This window comes from Falco biarmicus, chromosome 4 (assembly GCF_023638135.1).
Source record: "Falco biarmicus isolate bFalBia1 chromosome 4, bFalBia1.pri, whole genome shotgun sequence".
Classification (NCBI taxonomy): domain Eukaryota; kingdom Metazoa; phylum Chordata; class Aves; order Falconiformes; family Falconidae; genus Falco; species Falco biarmicus.
This window is the reverse complement of record NC_079291.1, coordinates 18587834-18606648: the sequence shown is the minus strand read 5'-3', so window position 1 is coordinate 18606648 and position 18815 is coordinate 18587834. Positions and strand designations below refer to the sequence as shown.

The 18815-nt window shown below is 44.7% G+C and overlaps 1 protein-coding gene across 2 annotated transcripts in view; it reads left to right on the top strand.

The window, feature by feature from the left end:
- The window catches only part of EEPD1 (endonuclease/exonuclease/phosphatase family domain containing 1), a 62922-nt gene that overhangs the window by 25436 nt on the left and 18671 nt on the right, over window positions 1–18815 (top strand). For both annotated transcript variants that reach the window (XM_056336252.1, XM_056336251.1), the window contains exon 2: window positions 9172–9223. In XM_056336252.1, the coding sequence (XP_056192227.1) occupies window positions 9172–9223 (52 nt within the window). The remainder of the gene's footprint in view (window positions 1–9171; window positions 9224–18815) is intronic.

Below are 18815 nucleotides of genomic sequence, written 5' to 3'. Positions count from 1 at the left end.
TTATCATGTTAGAAGTTATACTAAAGGCCCACTCCCCTCCCTCCCCCTTTTCTAATATGGGCAGCTGGGTTTGGTTTGCTGTCTGTCAAAAGTGAGTTGAAACAACTTGTGTGTTTTTTGTGAGTGAATATAACTGTCATCAGATTATTGTCATGTATCGCTCGTCATCCCCCTCACCACCTTGTAGTAGTATTCTCTTCTGCTTCCTGAATTATCATATAGTGAAGTGCTTGGCACAGAAGTAATCAGTGAAGGAGTAGGTGGAAGTGGTGACAAGGAGGTCTCCTGGATTGTCACCCTGAGTTTTGCATGGTGTTGGAAGTTAAGCTGCATTGCCACTGCCTGTACCTGGTCCCTGTTAGCAGAGACAAGGCAAGGTTGCTGTGTTCAAGATACTTTAATATAGGTATTTGGTTTGCTTCTGTTTTATTCATTAGGCTATGACTCTATAATCTTCTGTTACTGGCAGTCTCAGGTCTTCTGTGGTTTCGTCTCATCCATTTGGGAACTTGGGGATTATTTTCAGATGCCTAGTCTATTTCAGACTCTCTTTTAATTTTATTTTATTTTTTTAAATCAACAAATAATGAGTTAGAACAGATTGATCCTTTTGAGCCATTTGTCTAATTAACCTTTGCCTCTCAGGAATCAGCTTTGGTTCTGTTCAATCAAGTGCAATGTATCCCAGCCTTTAATAACCAGCATTTCTTCTGAGAATCTTGGAAGTCTTCCATGACTTTTACTTTTCTAACTGCTACCACTCTGTTGGCATTGCACCTGTTTGCAGAAGGAGACTTGGGGAAGGGCAGGAAAGAATAATAAGAGGACACCTAGAGAAAAGTCCGTAGGATGGCCTATAACACTTAGCAAAGTGCTTCTAAAAAGTGCAGTTAGCTCAGGGCTCATGTCTTCAGTACTCTGCATCCCAAATTGAGAAGGGTTAGCAAATCGTTATGAACATAATCATGAATGAAAGGATTTATGCGCACATGGCATGCACCCGTAAGTGTGCCCCTTCTGCAGCTTCTCTGGCTTAAAAGTTAGAGGCAATCTTCAGAAAGGGAAACTTTATGCAAGTGGAAATGAGTAGACAATGTCCGGAGTTCTTCCCTCTTACCTGGAGAAGGAAAGAATTAGGCCTGAGACGTGATCCTCTATGTGTAGGAGGAGCTACACAGGCTCCTTCCCTGCTGTTCTTATCCTCTCTTATGATGGAACCCCCCAGAAATTGCACAAGTGTCCTGTTCAGCATCAGTGCCTCACAACCCAGGAGACACCTTTTCCAGGTAGATGGACAAGAAAAGAATGATGTTCCTTCTGCTAAAAAAAGTATAACAAAATAAAATAATTCAGTTCCTTCACTCAGACACTTTGGGAATTTTGAGCAGCTCCTCTCTTAAATTCACTGTGCGTGACCTGCTCTGCTTACTGATGTAGGAAATGTCTCTATGCACAGCAGTGTGGATTTTATCCCTTTGGAAAGAGCTTGGAACAAGTGTTCCCAAGGAGAAGGCCAAGGTGGCTTCCAGGTCTCATTATGCATGGGCATTCACATGCTTTCTGCAGCTGGCTGTGGCTTGGGTAATTTTGTGAGCATTTCTTACTCCTGTCAGAATGCTAGGAAGAAGTCTGCTGTTCTTGCAACCTCCCTTTTTGGTTTTGCAGTCATGCATTGGGAATACACAGCGTCCAGGGTTTATGAATCATCGTTCTGTTCCTGCCATGATATAGCTGTGCTGAAACCACACTATCAGCTGAACATAAATCAGGCCCTCAATGCAAAGTTCTTAGGTCCTGCAAAACGATGCACAGGGATAGGAAAGAGAGCAGCAAGGAGAGAGCTGCATGTGAGAGAGGATTGAGAGAGCATCCCTGGACCCAGGGAAGTGCTGAAATGGAAGAAGAGAGCAGAGAACTATTTCAGTTGCCTCCTGCCTGTTAGCCTGGGTAATGCTGCTGTTTCCCCCCATCCGCTCTCAGTAGTAACCATCCATAATTCATGTTTTCCCCCTTTTAGTTCCATTACAGTTTCCTTTCTCCCCGAGAAAAATACTTCAATCACTCACATAATGTAATAGGAGGCGTGAATGCAAACATCGGGGGAACAGTGTTCGCCTGGCCTGTGCTGCACCGCCAATTTGCCTGATGGATTTCAGCTTCTCTGCTCCTTCCATTTACTCCTGGTTCCCTTCGCAGCTGCAGTGCCTTGATCCGCTTTTGAGTTTCAAACCATTCTGCAGGCAAATCAATGATGACTAGACATCGAAGAACAGCTGCTTTCATCCGAACTAGAAAACTGCAAAAAAGTGGCCTAATAAAAACGTACATATATACATATAGTTATATATAAATATATATGTTTTGAAAATTACTTATAAGATTTATAATAGCTATTTAACATGCAAGTATATATAATGTCTTTATAGAAATATATATGTAAAATATATATATGCATATATATAAAGTAAATATAAATACCGGGTTTTTTAAAAAAAAGGAAATACAGCCCCCTAGTTTTATCTTAATTTGCACTTACTGTAGATGTATTTTTCCTGAGAATCTTCCAAATCATTTTGTTGTGTCATTAGCTGGCAGCTAGTCCCAAAGCAATATGGCATGGTATTCCCATCCAAGCCCGTCAGCTTACTTCATAAGCTCTCTGGTGGCTTCCAGCAGCCGTTAAGACGTGGCAGCGGACACGATTTTTCCTTCCATTTAAGGAGTGATTGAGAAGACGCAGATGCTTTTAGTGGAAAAGGGAGAAACTGATTTTATTTCCTTGTCAGAATTCATAGGGGTAGATGCAGAAAGTTTATGAGGCTGAAAGTCGTTAAGCATGCTTTTTTTTCTTTCTTCTGTCTGCTTTTGTTTTTGCTGGGGTTTGAATGGACAGGGTCTTGCAGGGAAAGACAACTTGGTAAATGGGATACGACAGCAAAAATGAGATGGTTTTTCACAGTGCATGCATCGATGATGGAATCACTGGGGCAAACAGTGCCAAGAAACCAAACCTCAGGTCTCATTAGACATTAGCAGCAAGGGACAATTCCAAATGTGGAATTAAAAACAAACAAGCAAACAAAAAACCCCACAAACACCACGACACCATCCCCCAGGTGTCTCCTCCCCATTTGCTTAAGCAGCAAGTTTTTCTGTGTTTGTCACTTTTTGGCTCTTTCCCCACCCTCCAGGTACTTGCACGTGCTCAGTGCCTAAGCTTCTGCCTGGGCTTAAAACAATTAGCAAGCAGCTAATCACAGCCCTGAGCCTCAGACGGTCAACAGCTGGCCGCAGCGGAGCGGTGCCACAGCCCTCCTGGTGAACACGGACCTGCGCCGGTTGCTGCCCCATCCTTGTCGTTGCTCACCCTGTCCCCTGGCAAGCGCCAAGGGAGAAGCAGGGGCTGTGGGTTGCGGTGTGAATGGCGATGAAACGGCGTGTGCCCTTTCGGTGGGAGAGCTGGGGACCGAGGTCAGGTGTGAGGAGAGTGGGCAGCTGGTGGGGAGTGCTCCCACCTAGGTGCCAAGGCCCATCAGCACAGCTCAGCTGCATTTCTTTTGGGCTTTTTTGCTTCCAACACTCGTGTTTCATGCCTATCTCTTTAAAGCAGAACTGATTTGTGAGTGAGGGAAGTTTGTGTGGATATGCAATATAGCTTTAGCACACAGATTTGATGACCCAAGGGGTCTTGTCCTGTTCTTTTTGCTAACTAACCCCAATGTGAGCCTGTCATCAAGCACTCCAGTCACGTGCATCCGTGCTCTACTCTTGGATATGTAAATCATCCACAAAACTTCGCTGTGGGCCGTAACATGGTTACGGGATCTTATCTCAAGAACAAAGAGGGAAAGTTTATGGACTGAAAGGGAGTGAGGAGGGAATGATTTAATGATATTCAAAATAACTGTTTGGAGTTGAGTGGTTTTTGCACAGGCTATTTATAATAATGTCTGTGAGCCTAGCTGAAGCGTGATTCGGTACAGCTGTATGCTGAAGACAGAGCCAGAAAACTAAGAGAAGTCAAATGACATTTCTTGATGTTGTTAACTTTAGTCAGGCTTGTGCGCTGACTGATAGAAAGCATGATTTTGGGGGGAAAAAACTCGGGCCTCAAGCAAATATGTACAAGTTTGCAAAGCAAACTGAGACTGATGCTCAGTTCAGGTCACTGCTGGCTGACAGCCCCGAGTTGGTCATGACTGGCAATGAGCCCTGTGCCATCCCAGCCTGCAGGTCGGAGCCAGGCAGCGCTGGCTGTCTGGGGAGCTCTGCTCTTCCAGGCTGCGGAGGGAGGCTGGCTGCAGGAAGGAAGACCAAAGTGGTAGTAAATCTGGCTGTGCTGGCATGCCTGGAGACTCACCGTGCACCAGGTGTTTGCAGGCTAACAAGGTGTGGAGAGCTGAGGCATAGGTGCTGGGAATTCCACCTTCCAGCCAGGGTCTTGCTGCTCTACCTTTGCAGCCACCCTGCGTCACAGCACCGAGCAGCTTCTGTGGGATGCCATCGTGAAGCCAAGCGTTGGCTTAACTGCTTCACCGACTTTCTGAGCACTGAACTTAATGCTTCACATTTTCCTCATTTCCTCCTCTTTCCCATTTTCTCAAAATCACCAGGTTCTGCACTGGATGGGATCCTCAGCCGCACCCTAGATGCAGGTCACTGTACTTGTTGATACAGGGCGCTGCTCTGGAGACCTTCTCCCTTGATAGTGGTCACCAAGTGACCGGTGTCCCTAATGGCTGGAATTCTACTGCTGTGCAGGGATGGTCCAGAAGCGGGCTGTAATCCTAAATCCTCTCTACCCCTATAGCAGAGCACCCTCCAAGCTGGTTTTGGAGGAAGCAGCTTCTCTCCCTCAGGTGAAGACCTCGGTTCATTCTGTATGGAGACATCTTGGATCTGCCTTGCATGGCAGTTGCTGTCTATCCTGTGTGCCTTGCTGCAGAACCATAGGTTTGCTGGTTTGCAGGCAGGTGACCCTGCAGTGGTTCTTAGCAAGGCCCTGGCATCCCCTGTCGCAGGAGCAGCTGGGATTTTGTGGGCAATGTGATCTCAAGCTGGGAAGCGAAGCTCAATGCGAATAAAACACAATGATGGCTCATGGTGAATGGGGATGCACCAACCAGTAAGGGGCCTTATTGGCAAGTTTGCAGTATTGCAAAAGGTTGCTAAAAAGGCTTAAATTATTCCTGGCTATGTGGGATTACAGCGAGGAACCCAGTGCTACATGTTTTTAAGTAAGAAGACTTTGAGGAAAGGATTGCAATGCTACCCTGAGGCATAGAGTTGTGCTGTAGCTATAGGCGTTTGCTCAGCACTGTGACTAATCTGGAAACCAAAAGGAATTCCCTTAGAGGAGAATGCTGTGCACCACCCGCAGCCAGAAAAAGAGGGAGTCATGAGTTTCCTTGACAGCACATCATGTTTGCATATTTTTATTGCTGGAGGAGAGTCCTTCATCCTGATCACTGCATGTTTTCAAGTATTTTGAGTGTGCCTGGGGTGCCAGGATATTAATGTCAATAGCTTTGTTTAAGTAGATCATGTAAGTAATTGAGTCAGTGACTATTTTTAATAGGGCTTTAGATACAAGCAGGGCCATTTTCAGCAAGTCAGTGTAGTTACTTGTATTACGGGTTTCCTACCAGTGTACTTTAAAGCTGGCAGATAGAGCAGGTGCTCCAGGAACCAAAAGATTTTGTCAGGAAATATGATTTTTCTACAACTTTGTTCATAAGTTAGTGTTTGCATACCACAGGTGAGGATGAAAGCAGTGACGCCACGACATATAAACAGAGTACTTAAATGTTGTGTTGTAGATGGCAAGAGCTTGGGCTTCAGCTTTGGCTTTTGGTAACTCACTTTGCATTTCTGCTTTATCAGAGGTTTTTTTTCCCCTGCTCTCTCAGTTGCTGATTATATTCCCATTTACTCTGAAATCCTTTGTGAACACACAAGCTACAAACAGCATACATAGTTAGGAACTGCTTTCAGTGTTTGTAGGATTGCTGATGTAGTGCCTGAATAAGCAGCCTGATTTATTTTCAAAGCGTCAAACCTCCAAAGCAGCAGCCTTGAAAGAAGCTGCATTTCCAAGCCACCATTGTATGAGGTAGCACATACTAATGTTGCTTGGAATTGCTGGAAGAAATAGCAGTAAATAACTGGCTATCAAGAGCAGTTTTCCAGGTAGTGGACTGTAATCCAGTGGGCAGAGACAGCATCTGTGATGGTGCTTCAAGGGGAGAAATATCGTGCAGCTGGCTGTATGAAGGCTGATGTTCGAATTTGCTGATTCCTTTTGACCCAGAAAAAATACTGGAGTCACCTGAGGAGGAAAGAGTGAAGTACTGGGCAAACATTGACCTCTGAATATTTGTAACAGTGGAGGGAAGTCTTTTTCTCACCAAGAGTCAAACCCATGTTGATAGACATCATGTAACACTGAATTCAGATTTGCTTCTGGCCCGGCATATGCAGTATCTCTACAGGACGTAAACGTTTTGTATGGGTTTTTCACCTCTGAACAAGAGTACAGCATTCCTGTAAATATAATGAGGTAAAGCAAAAAGATTCCTGCTCCCTGTTTTATTGCTTGCTTCTGTGCAACTCTGTACACTTTGTTTTAAATAAAAGCATACCAGTTGAGGGAGTTGTTGTGGGGCTTTACTGGTGTAAATGGGAAGGAGGGTAGGTTTGTACAGAAGGATGATAATCTCTGATGAAAACAGCACTTGCATCTGGGTCAGTCTGTGTCTTTCTTCTGCGGGTGTTGAGTGTCAGATAATCCACGATTAATGTTCTAGAAATAAATCAGTCAATTGGTAGAAGCATCAGCAGCCTGGATTGATAAATTCTACCTTTTGATGATTAAGCAATGGAAAAGTCGCTGGCTTCAAAAGGAAAAAGACCAAAGTAATTTGCATAACAAAATCCACATTGTTGTACAGCTTGCCGAAGGGAATGGCAAAATGTTAGATTGCAGAAGGTACACACAGACTTGAACCGATCTTTGCAGTGACCCAGCTGGCTGTGAGCATCCCAGTTGCCTCCAGTTCAGCTGAATGCTTGTGTGCAGGCTAGTGTGTTCACCACATGGTAACAGAAAACCGTGTGCCCCCTGCTACTGTAGTGGTTGGGCTTTAATGGAATACTTTTTTCTTTTTCCTGATTATCCCGTTGTTTTCTGAAGCATCTCCACCCTCTCTGTCTTGGGAGTGGTGGCCTCTGCAGACTGGAAATGCGTGGTCTGGGGCTGTTTTATAATTCATTGGATTTAGGCTTTTTATGACGCTTTGAAGACATCTGAAAACTAGAAATACATTAATAGAAATACATTTGTGTTTAGGGGTTAGGCTGTGAGTACCTGTAGCAGAAGGAATTGTAACAGAGTGGAAGGACAGGACTAAAGCTGCATTTTGCCAGTGGCTGTTACTGGATGGGTGTACATAATTAATGTATAAGAAGTCAATGGAGGCTCAAGAATTATGCAATGCTGTTCTGAGGTTTTCAAAGACTAATAAAACTTCTTGTAGTACATGGCAAATTATATCCTTTGGCAGACCTCTATGTTGACTGTTCGCAGAGTCTTGAATATGCGCATTTAACTACACTGGCTCTCTGCTGTGTCTGTCTACAGTCTTAAGAGTCTTTTAAACAATATTTATATGTATAGTTTGACTCTTCTACTGCTGCACAAATTTTATTGTACCCCTAGGTAAGGGAAATTACCCCCTGGAGCCCAAGGATAATATATTAAGCGACTGGTTTCAAGACTGGGTAAGGAAGGTGAGCAGTCAGAGTTGCAATAATGGTCTAGTGCACAGTAAAAAGCCCGCCAGTGTTCTGCAAGCCTGGCTTGGGGCAGCATGGTGTGGCAGCAGCTTCTGCCGTCATGGGAGGACATAGGGGATGATGCCAGGACAGGTGGGTTGAACTGCCCTGAGGAAATGAGGTTCCCCCCTCATTTCATTAACCATATAGTGAACCTAAACATTAGCTTCGTTAGGCACCAAAGCTGTAGAGAGCTAAAGTTTAGGTGGGCTGAATTGTAACCACACCATCCTAAAGCAGATGCCCGGCTCTGTAAGTGAATGTGTTGTTGATCCCTTCTACTCCCTGGCCAAGGCAGCTGCTGTGGACCGTTGATGGCAAGTGCCCAGGGATGGGGAGATGTGAGGTGTGGCCTCACCAGCGCTGCTGCCAGGGGAGCATCACCTCCTCAGACCTGCCGGCCATGCTTTGTCAGTACTCCTCAGCTTCATACCTGTCCTGTGAGCCCTGCAGCTCCCTGGGGATGCAACAAGATCCTTTCCTGAAATTCCTTAGTGTAGAAAGGATTGGGCTTTTCCACTATGTGGGGAAATGTGCAAGTAACTGAAGCAGAAGGAGAATGGATAATTTCAAATTACTCATTAAACAGATCATGGAAGTATAGATGTGTATATAAGGTTCTCTTATGTACCTTGACTTTAGCTGTGATTTTAGCTGTCTTACAGGGCAAAATCCTGTTTGAGTAACTCTCATAATCTTGAAGTGAATGAAATTCCATGTGCAGGATTTAGCTCCTAGAAGTAAACTTAGAAAAGGTTCAGTAGATGAAGAAATTTGGTTTTGATTAGCAAATGGCATTACAGGAATAATAGTTATGGATTATCTCTCTGCCCTACTTTCAAACAGTTATGCACATTTCCCTCATACCTCCCTCAATTTTCTTGAGCTGGGTTGTCTTAGTTACTGTACCTCATATATAATACAGAAAATCCCTGGGAATGACTGTCGTGGGACTCATAGAAACCTGTTGATACTGAGGAACAAGGCTGAATAGAAATGATAGAAATGTTTAGAGTCTTTCTCTGTCATTCAGAAGATCCTTCAGTGTAAATTTAAGGTATTAAAAATGTAACAATTAATGCAGTTTCTCTGTAAGGTGAATTCGGGTATGCTTGTAAGTTGGAAACCAGAAAATCTCTCGGACAGCTAATTCAAAGCGAAGAAAGTAACACGGGTTCTCTCTTGCTTTTTTGTACATTTTTTGTATCTGTACCTTTATAGACTCTTTTTTGAAGTGAGAAGTTAAAAAGAGAGCTTCAGTTCTGCTGTTACTTGTGTTTCTGTAATGCTTGCAATGGAGTGATTCATTATTTTTTCCTCTCTGTTTTTTTCTTACAGCATCAAGCTTTTGGCTGTGCAGGAGCTGGTCGATAGAGAAGCATTGGAAAAGGTATTTAAAAATATATCTTATACAACTGTCATAATACATCTAAGTTCTTAAAGTCCTTAGTGTTAGTCAGGCTTCCTAACTTTATAGGAAATCATGCAGGATAAAACAGGGCATCTTCCTAGCTACATAGTATGTGAATCAGAGGGGCAATGTTTTGTCCAAGTTGACTGCATGCTTTTGATGTTTTCTGATTTTGCAGTGGGCTCGGGGTAAGCGATGTCTCTAGACTGCCCATATTAGCTTTTGCAGAATCAGTTCCTTGCTAGCAGCTAGAATAAGTAGATGATTTGAACCAACAAAGATGACCTTCCGAAGCAGAAAGCGTGTCTGAGGAGCCTCTTTTGAACATCCAGCTCAGGAGAACAGCAGGAGATGCCTTGGCAGAAGTGTGGTTTTGTTTAGTGATGAAAGGATCAAAGCGCGTGTGGTGCCTGCCAGCCTGAGCTCTCCTGCCTGCCTTGCACGGGGGTGGTCCCGCCTTTAAGCCCTGCTTTCCAGGGATCCGAGGGGCATGCCATCCACCGACCACCCCAGGGACGGCGGGGTTTACAAACAGCCCATGCTGGGCTGTGGGGGGGCAGAGAGCAGGAGCTGTGCCGAGCCCGGGGCTTGCTGCGTCCAAGCAATGTGCTCCCACACAGGGGGAGCATCCCCCTGGTCCAGCGCCTGAGACCTCCCGTTGGCTTAGCCAAGCCACCGGTGCCTCAGCAGCCTGACGTCCCACCTGCAGAGCCCCAGCAATACCAGTAGCCTCAAAAGGCTGGAGGGTTTGTAAATAATAAAACCTGTTGTTGCCCTTCAGCCAAGGCTGTTGCAAACACAGGAGTACCCTATAGATTAAATATTTCCTGCTGCGTGAAGAACCAAATGTATTTCTTATTAGTTTATGATTTTTCTGGCCTGGAGGGTAGGACTGGACTCCCAGTGCCCATGTTGAGACCGGCGGGTTCCCTTTACTTTCTGCAGCAGCTCCTTAATCTAGATGACCAAGGAGCCAGCCGGGAGGCAGCATGGCGATAGGAGAGGCTTGGTAGGATTCAAAGAAAATGACTGGATCCAGAGCCCTGCTGGGAAAACTGCTGCCTTGTGGTGGTCACTGAGCTGGTGCTGCCCCTCTGTACCTATAGTGACCTGGCAAGGCTCGGGGAGGAAGGAGGAGACCTTCTCCTGCCTTGAGCACATCCTGCCTGTGTGATGAAAGCGCAGGTTCTGCAGCACTGCGTTAAGGGCTGCGTCTGCTAGGTGCTCTCAACATACTGGGTAAAACGAAATCCAGCAGTAGTGGGTGCTTCAGCCTCGTGCTTTGCCCCTGACTGGAGATGCGTTTCACAGAGGTCCTACGTACAACCCAGATAATTCAAGAGGGGCATCTCTTCATTGGCTTTCATGAACTCAGATTTTGACCCAAAGAGGTGGCTTTTCTTAAAAGACAGAGACTAAGGACTAGGCAGGTGATACTGTAGTTTTCTGCATGAGTAGAAGACACAGTTCTCAACTGCTCGTTGTGCAAAACTGGTGAATATTCACAAACTGTTGTCATTTGCAGCAGTTGGTTTCTCTGGCACCTCTAGCCCTGTACACTGCTCACCTTGCTGTTGAGCTTGCAACTCCCTTCAGCACGATGCCTCCTAAAGCACAGCCTGGCATGGGTGAGTGACCTCAGCCTAGTGGGAATGGCTGTTTGAGGCATCTTCTGGAGCTCTGCAGGAAGCTCCTCAGAAAGGCTCAGCCTCAGAAAAAATGATCTTTCTAAATTGAGCTCTCTGAATATTTGATATCTGCTTTCATACAATGCCAAGCTTAAAGAATTTAAAAGGCCAGTTTAGCCCTCTGGAAAATAACAAGGTTGGAATTATGTAAGTTCAAAGACATTTGCTCTTTATTTTTTAAGTACAGGAGGGAAAAAAATAGTAGACTAGAACAAAATCCCTTGTCCTGCCTGCTTGCAGAGTCAGGTTTTGTGAACACGTGCTGGGTTGTGCATTTGTAAATCATTATGTATCTACGTTATATTGCAGGAATACAGAATATTATTAAATAATAATATTTTAATGTTCATTGCAAGACTGATTTTTTTCTGGTTTTTGAAGGGGAGTTTTCTTTAAAGTAGCTATGGACATGATAACCTGAAAGTGTTTTTCTATAGAATACTTTCTAGTCTCTCATAGATGGTTTTGAACTTTTGTAACCTTATTTCTAAAATTCAGTGCTTAGCTTTGAAAGTCTTATTATATCTTTTTGACATTTGCATGGGAACCCAGATTGAGCAGCAGCACACTGGTGAACAGCAGTGCCCCCTGAAATGGCTTAGGGGCACACACTGGTGTTTGTGCTGCAGACTAGCTCCATTAAATCAAATCACATTGAAGTTAAGGGCACGTGTAGCGAGTCTCTTGAGAACCAGGACCTTGAGACAATATCAGAAAATTATCTTGCACTGCAAAGCGCAGTTTACCATCACATATTTGAAATGGGTTGACGGTCTGGGAGACAAGGCATATGAAGCAGCAGGCTGTTAGAGCAGGATGGGAGAACCCACTTGAACTGTTGGGGTCTTGAGAAGATGGCAACCCCCTGTGGGCATGTTGCAGTAAGCTTTGCCCTCGTGTAGCAGAGTGCCACTGTGCTTCAAAAGCCTCACATCAGTTATTTACTGATTGCTTACAGCAGAGGGGTTTAATGCCATTCTGACTGTCTTGGATAATTTGTTATCTTTAAATGTTTTTCCCACCTTGGCCATCAAAAATAAATTGATCATGCCGTGAGAAGCTTTGTGTCATGCAAAGATACAATTGTGTCTTTGTTTAATTTCCTAAATCCTAATGCTCTGGCAAATTTGGCCAATGTGACCCTTTATGCCAAAGATCTACCACACCTGGCTGCATTTATGCCTGGGTTGCTGAGACAGGAGGAGTAATTGGCAGGGTTTCATTACAGCTCATCCTGGCTTGGGACAAGCTTGTGTGACCCTTGGATGCTGCTCATCAACTGGTTTGTTTCTCTGGGGTGCCACGGGCGCCTGTAAGCACTGCAGAAGGGGTTGTTGCTTGTGGAGCTGGACCCCAGCACTGTGCTTGCTGTCATTAAGAGGAACGGAAAAGTAGTAATTTATCTCTGTGAAACAGGACTAGGTCATATAAGAACACAAATCTTTACCTGAAGAAATTTCTGGGTCAGAGACAGGCTTGTTTGCGTTTGTTTTGGCCATAGCCCATCAGACCTGTTCCAGCACGTACTCAGTGTGAGCGCTCTCACTGTCAGCTTAAAACTAAGCTTACCTTGAACCTTCAAATCGATCTGTTTCCACCCCCCAGCCTCCTCGCTGAGCTTGCCCTGGGGCTGGGGGGTTGCCTTGCTGCTGTGCCTTTCCTTCAGAAGTGCCGCTGCCGTTTGCCAAGGGCAGCGACAAATACAGATGGCAAGATGTCAGGGGACGGCTTGCGGTCCTGACAGCCTTGTCCCCACAAGGGTTCAAGGCCTCTCAGGCTTTAGAATGAAGTATCTCGGTCACGCAGGTCTGTTGGCGCTGTGTCCTGTGTGAAGCATCTCTTCCTTTTGCAGAAGCACAGCTCTGGGGGAGACCCCCAGGGACGCTCTTGCCCCAGCATGTTTTTGAGTACTTTACTGAGTCTAATTTGGGGAAGTCCTTAATTGCACATGAAGAATTCTACTTGGCAAGTGTTAATTGTATTGGGAAAGGGGAAGAAAATAATTGTCCTGAGGGACATGCTGTTTTTATAGTTTAAAAATAAATCTGTTTAAGTAATTAGCAGATTGAACTGCCTAGCCAGGTGACATTTCACATTGGTTGCTGGTTTAACATTTAAATCTGTATCCTTTTCCATAGGCAACAAGTATGCCAAAATGATTGTTCTCATTGGTGCTTGGTGCCAGTAGGATGTGCAGGAAGGGTCATCTGTATTGTAAGAAAAATAAAAATATTCTTTGCATTCTGCCAAATGTTCCCCGCTGCACTTTTCAGGCATTAACACAGGCTCTTGAGCTCATTTCTCCTTCAGAGGTAGGCTACCGAGACAAGTTAAATAATCTGTACAACAATGTTATATTTAGTAACCCCCTGACAGCTTTTTATAAGGTATGCCTGCTTTGTGAGCAAGCAACAGGAACCCATTATTTTCCTATTTGAGTATTAATAAGCAAGTGCATCTGCTGTTACTTGAGATGAGAAAGGGCTGTCCGCTTGACTCCACAGGCAGAGCGGTTTGGCTTCTCATCTAGGAAATGCAGATCATGTAACTCTGATCCACAGTTTGTGGAAGTGTGGAATTCATCTGCGAAGTGATGATTATTCTGCTTGAAGTTGGAAGTGATCTGTCTAGGCTGGCATGAGGGATATGCTGGGTGGGCTGAAGCACGGTAGGGAGTTGGGGTGAGAACTGTGGTTTGGTTCAGGGATGATTTTTCTGAAGTTGATGATAACTTGCAGCTTGAAAATCAGGGTCGGTAACATTGGTTTTGCTGTCGAGTCTGTGCCGGTGATGGCAAATTTATGCACCGTGAGCTACGTCCATCCAAGAGGTCAGTGAAAGGAAAGTGAGAAGGACAAAGCAATGACCAGTGGGCTTACATTGCCTGTACAGGGGTTTTTACCTTCACTGGAGAAGTCTTGGAGGTCACAAATCAAAAGGGATTGGAAGTCTTTCACCTGGCATTCAGAAGTAGAGGTTCTGTAGCTGTGAATCACAGGATACATTTGCTGGGCACTGGGAGAGGCAGCGACATAGCTTCCAGCCTTCTTAGTACAGGAAGGGGTCTCTTCTGTCAGCTGGCCAGACGTTACATGGGCATTTCTACTGGTGTGGACATGAAGAGTTGAGATGACAGAATGAGAAAATTCTGATCAGCCTCCTCCTCCACATAGATTTCCCCCCCACTGCCCCATATGAAGAGTTATATCTCTTTCCTCAAAGAGAACATCTTTACCCTGTGGAATAAAATGTAAAGCTTAGCACTGTTAAGCAAGCAATCCCTATGATCTGTGCTCTTTTTATTTTTTCTACCTCCCTCAGCAGTACTGATGGCTGGATTTGTCTCCCATGATGTGGAATCTGCTTCCCAGGTTTCTGCGCCCATAGGAAAGCCCAGGTATCTGTATTTGGGAGGTGTTTGCTAGATGCAACCCCTTCCCATTTGTGCAGAATATCCATACTGTGCCTGAGGAGTCGAGGAGCCACAACTGGGGTGATACTGAGGAGCTGGCATTATTTTAGTAAAGGAAAATTAACAAAATTAACCTGCCCATCATTGATCAGAAGCAGCTTTTTTTCTGAGGGGAAACACAATGACAAATGTTGCCCGCTTTTCCAGGGTAGGACCCGGGAGATGAGGACAAAAGGGAATGCTTGTTTCTTTCTAGTGGCATCGCTCTAACAGTGCCATTTCAGCGGCAGTCAAAAACGGGTTTGTAAAATGCTGAGCTGCCCTGTGCGTTCCCTGCTGCAGCCTTCTACTTTCTACGCAGCACACAGAGAATTTTAACTAAAAATCTGCTTTTGTTTTCTCGATCCAGTGTACTGTTTCCTCCAGATATTATCTGAACATAAAAAGTATGACGTCAATTGAGGTTCCAGAATTTCCAGTATGAAATGCATCTGCTGGAGGTTTTTATTTATCTTTTGTCTGCTATTTGAGTAGATTGAGCCAGATCAGTGTTTAATCATGATTAAGCCCATTGTAATCTCTGCTCTTTATAAAATCCCTCTCGGAGCAGGTTGTTTATTTGTGAACGGTTACCCCTAGGAGCTCGTCGGCGTTTGGAAGAGAGGTGCTGTTTCCCTTTGCAGTGGCGAGTGTAGGCACATCACTTCTTGTTGGCAAGGATATAAATATGTTTGTGTATGCACTTGCTAGGGCGGTTGGAAGTGAGCTGTAACATGCCTTGACATGGAGCAGCTGGTCACCTGAGGCCATTTGATGGCCCGTCACCGTGTCCTCAGTGAAAACCCCCAGTGGCTGGTCGTGCAGTCAGTGCTGCCCTTGCAGGCAAGCATCGTGCCCTGTGTATAAGCTGGCATTGGCATGGGAGCTGCCATCCATGTCTCCTGGAGGAAGAGTGGTGAAGGGCTGTTGACACCCCACTTCAGGGCGAGGGTCTACCACTGCTGTTTGAGCTCTGCAGCTGCTGGGATGTATCTGTTGCCCCTGCAGCCAAAATGTCCTGCCCTGTTGCTGCCATTAGTTTTTTGGAGAGTGCAGTCACAGAGCCATCCCGGAGAGGTAGGGACGAATTGTTATCCTTGATTTATGGAGGCGTGCTGGAGTTGCAAGGAAATCACATGATCTTGGCAGAATCACCTAAGATGACCGACTCCGAGCCGAGTCAGGAAGTGAACCTCACTCTCCTGAGTCCCAGGCACTCTTCTAACGCCAAGACAGTCCTTCCTCTTTGATGTGAATTGCTTTTACTGCAGTAGGCGTGTACCCCAGAACTGCAGTTAGTTCAGCACTGAGTGTGTGCGTATTTTTAAATGCCATGAGCTCCCCGTACACTGTGAGCCGGCCCATCTTGCAATCTTGCTTCACTTCAGAGCTGTTAAAAAATGATAAGGCAATTGGCAGTGAAAGAATTAGTTGCTGTAAATGAGTTATATTTACTGCCTGTTCTTAGAACTATCCTTTCCAGAAAGAGGTTGACTCATTTGAAACTTAAGTGCATGTGGATGTCCTCTAGAGTCAGCTAAGGAAATGGCAGTCTTGCTTTCAGAGAACAGAAAAAGGAGGTGTAGACGTGGCCACTGGCTCAGTCGGGACCTTTCATCAGTCTCTTCCAGCCCTGTTGCTGCCTTATTTTTCTGTTCCCCATTTCTAGAGAGGAGAGGTAGAGTCCAGTCTCTCACTGTCTCCTTTGCCTTTTTAACCCTTGGGATGGACTTCTGCATAATTCATCAGCTGAAGAAGGTTGCCCTGTTCCTTCAAAGCCATCATGTAGTCCATGATTGACCGCTCAGAGCAAAAGGAGATTATTACAAATTGTCCAACTGATTTTGTTTTAATTCTTTTTCTTATCTTATTCCCTATTACTTACCCTTTTGCTCTCCCGCACCCTTCCTGTATTTCCCCCTATCTCTTTCCCTTGGCTTGCTTGTTTATCTGAGTGCAGGTGGGACTCTGGGGTGCAAAGTCTTTTTCGCAGACTTCACCCCCTGAGGTCAAGAAATCTCAGGGCGAAGGGAAGTATAGCTGTTATTGTGAAGGAACCATTTTTGGCTGGGTGGACCTGAAAACAGTGTTGACACCGTTTCTTGCAATACAGGAGGCTTGTTTGGGATTATCCTACCCACTAAATTGACTTGGGAACCCTGCAGCTATATAGTGTTTGCCTCTGGCTTTTCAATTCTTCTCCTCCATTCTGTCCTCTAGGAGGCATCTAGATGGCTAGAAGCTTAAGGAGATGTGTTGGTGGACCTTATAGCTCTGGCCAGCTCCGTGATGATTTCAGTATCTCTTGGTATGGGACCTTGTCTTTCCAGGCCCCTCTGCTGCAAACTACCATCAAGTGGTCAGTGGTGCTGGAAGCACAGGCCCTCATCTACTAATATCTCTGGCATCTTTGGTCTTGGCTGGAATTTTTAATCTTGAGTTGCATTGTCCGTCAATGTTCTGATGATCTTGTGGACTTCGATAAACAAAACACTAGAAGCCGTGCTGTAGACATCACAGGGAGCCGTGGAGAGCACAGATTGCTCTTAAAATGTTGTCCTTTAGGAGATGCCCTCCGCCCCCCTAGAGCATGGCCGTACCTCTCTGAGAAGTGGTGGTGTGGAGATTGCTTGGTGCACTAGCTTGGCATGCTCTTGTGAGGCATCTAATCTTGTCCCTGAACAGAAGCAAACCTCACCCATTAGTAAAGTAATTCTCTGCACTTCTGGAACAAGGAGAAAGAGAAAATAATGTGTTTACAAATGCTGGTATGTGTTTAAGTTTTGTTTGTGGGTGGTAGAAGTAATAGAGGTCCTTAGTCAGTCCTTTTTCTGGCTTTCTTCGAGAAGATGGCAGATGGCAAAGCAAGTTCATAGAACAGGACCACTTCTAAGAATTATCAGCAACTTTGGGGAAGAGTGGGTTGGGTTTTTTTCCTTTTTAATAGGCCAACATAGCAGCAAGGGTGTTTTAATGTCAGCCCAAATCGTTAAGTAATGCATATGCTTTCTGTGGGGAGCCAGAGCCCATGGCATTTGTTAGAGCAGAACTTTGGTCAGGGCTGGAGGACAGTCCCGTAGACTCTGTGGAGGGTGCGGTAGTGCATGAAGACAGAAAACCATCTGTTACTCATGCAGACCTATAAGTAAAGAATGTGCAACTTCAGAGGGGAATCAGTATCAAATCAGGCTCTTTAAATTAGGGGCTAGAGGTGTGGAAAACAGTCTGAGATGTGTATGAGATTTTTTTAAAAAGGGTGAGATGACATGTCCTAATGCTAGCAGCCTGGAAGAGATCCTTCTAAAAAAAGTAATGGAATAGGATGTGAGATAGATTTAAATAACTTTACAGAAGGTGGCACAGTGTTCTGTACAGTGGCATAACCAATGCCCAAAGTAAGAATAAATATTTGAGACTGGCAATGGTTGTGAGTCATATTTTATATTTTTCTCTTCCTTGTTTTTGTGTTCGTACCACAGGAAAGAATGCTTGCTCTAAGCAGAGATGTAAATCTGTTGGGGAAAACAGTTATACTAACAGTAGAAAAGAAATGGATGGAAGTAAAATGCCCAGTGAATAACTATTTTTGATGCAAGGCACTGTAGAGGCAGCCAAATGGGGACCTTGTAATAATGAGGGCTGTGCCTTTTTCTTGTGTCACAGCAGTTTTCTTAACACCTACTTTTATTCCTTCTCATACTGCACATCAGCACGGTCCCATCTGTCTTTACCACCATGCACATGTCAGGAGGGCACAATTTTTTAAATAAATAAAAAAACCCACCAAAAAAAAAATCCCAAGTCACTTTCCAGCACCTCTGGAAATTAGTAAATTTTTATCATGGGAGTGGAGAGGGAGACCTAGTTATTTTACATGCTCAAGCAGCTTTCCTTGATTAATAACATTCAAAGCTGTAATCTCCCTTTTCCCTTTTGGGTTTGTTTGTTCTTCTTTTGTATTAGCACATTTTTTTCCCCTCCTCTTTTCCTCTGGCTGAAGGCAATGTACGGGTAAGGAGATTTTGATCGTGGCAATTCGATACAGCTCACTGGATGGTTTCTTTTTTGTTGGTTTGTTTTTATTTGGGGTTTTTTTGGTTATTATTGTTATGAACAAGACTATTTGGGTCTAATGTTTCATAGGATGATTTCCCGTTTGCTTTCCATATTAAGGGCTAGGTTCTGATAAACTGATTTTCACCTCATGTAGTGTGAGCAGTTCCTAGGTGAGTAAGGTCATACTGGCGGTGCTATGGTTTTACACCACACCGCAGAAATCGGTTCCTGAGTTTCACATTTCATGAGAAAAGAATTGGCCTGGGAATTAAGCAGGAAAAAAAACCAAAATAATGAGGGGTTCCCAGAAAGGCACCGACTCCTGGTTGCCCGGTGCCTTATATCTAGTGCACGTGAGCATGCCGCTTTGGTCTCT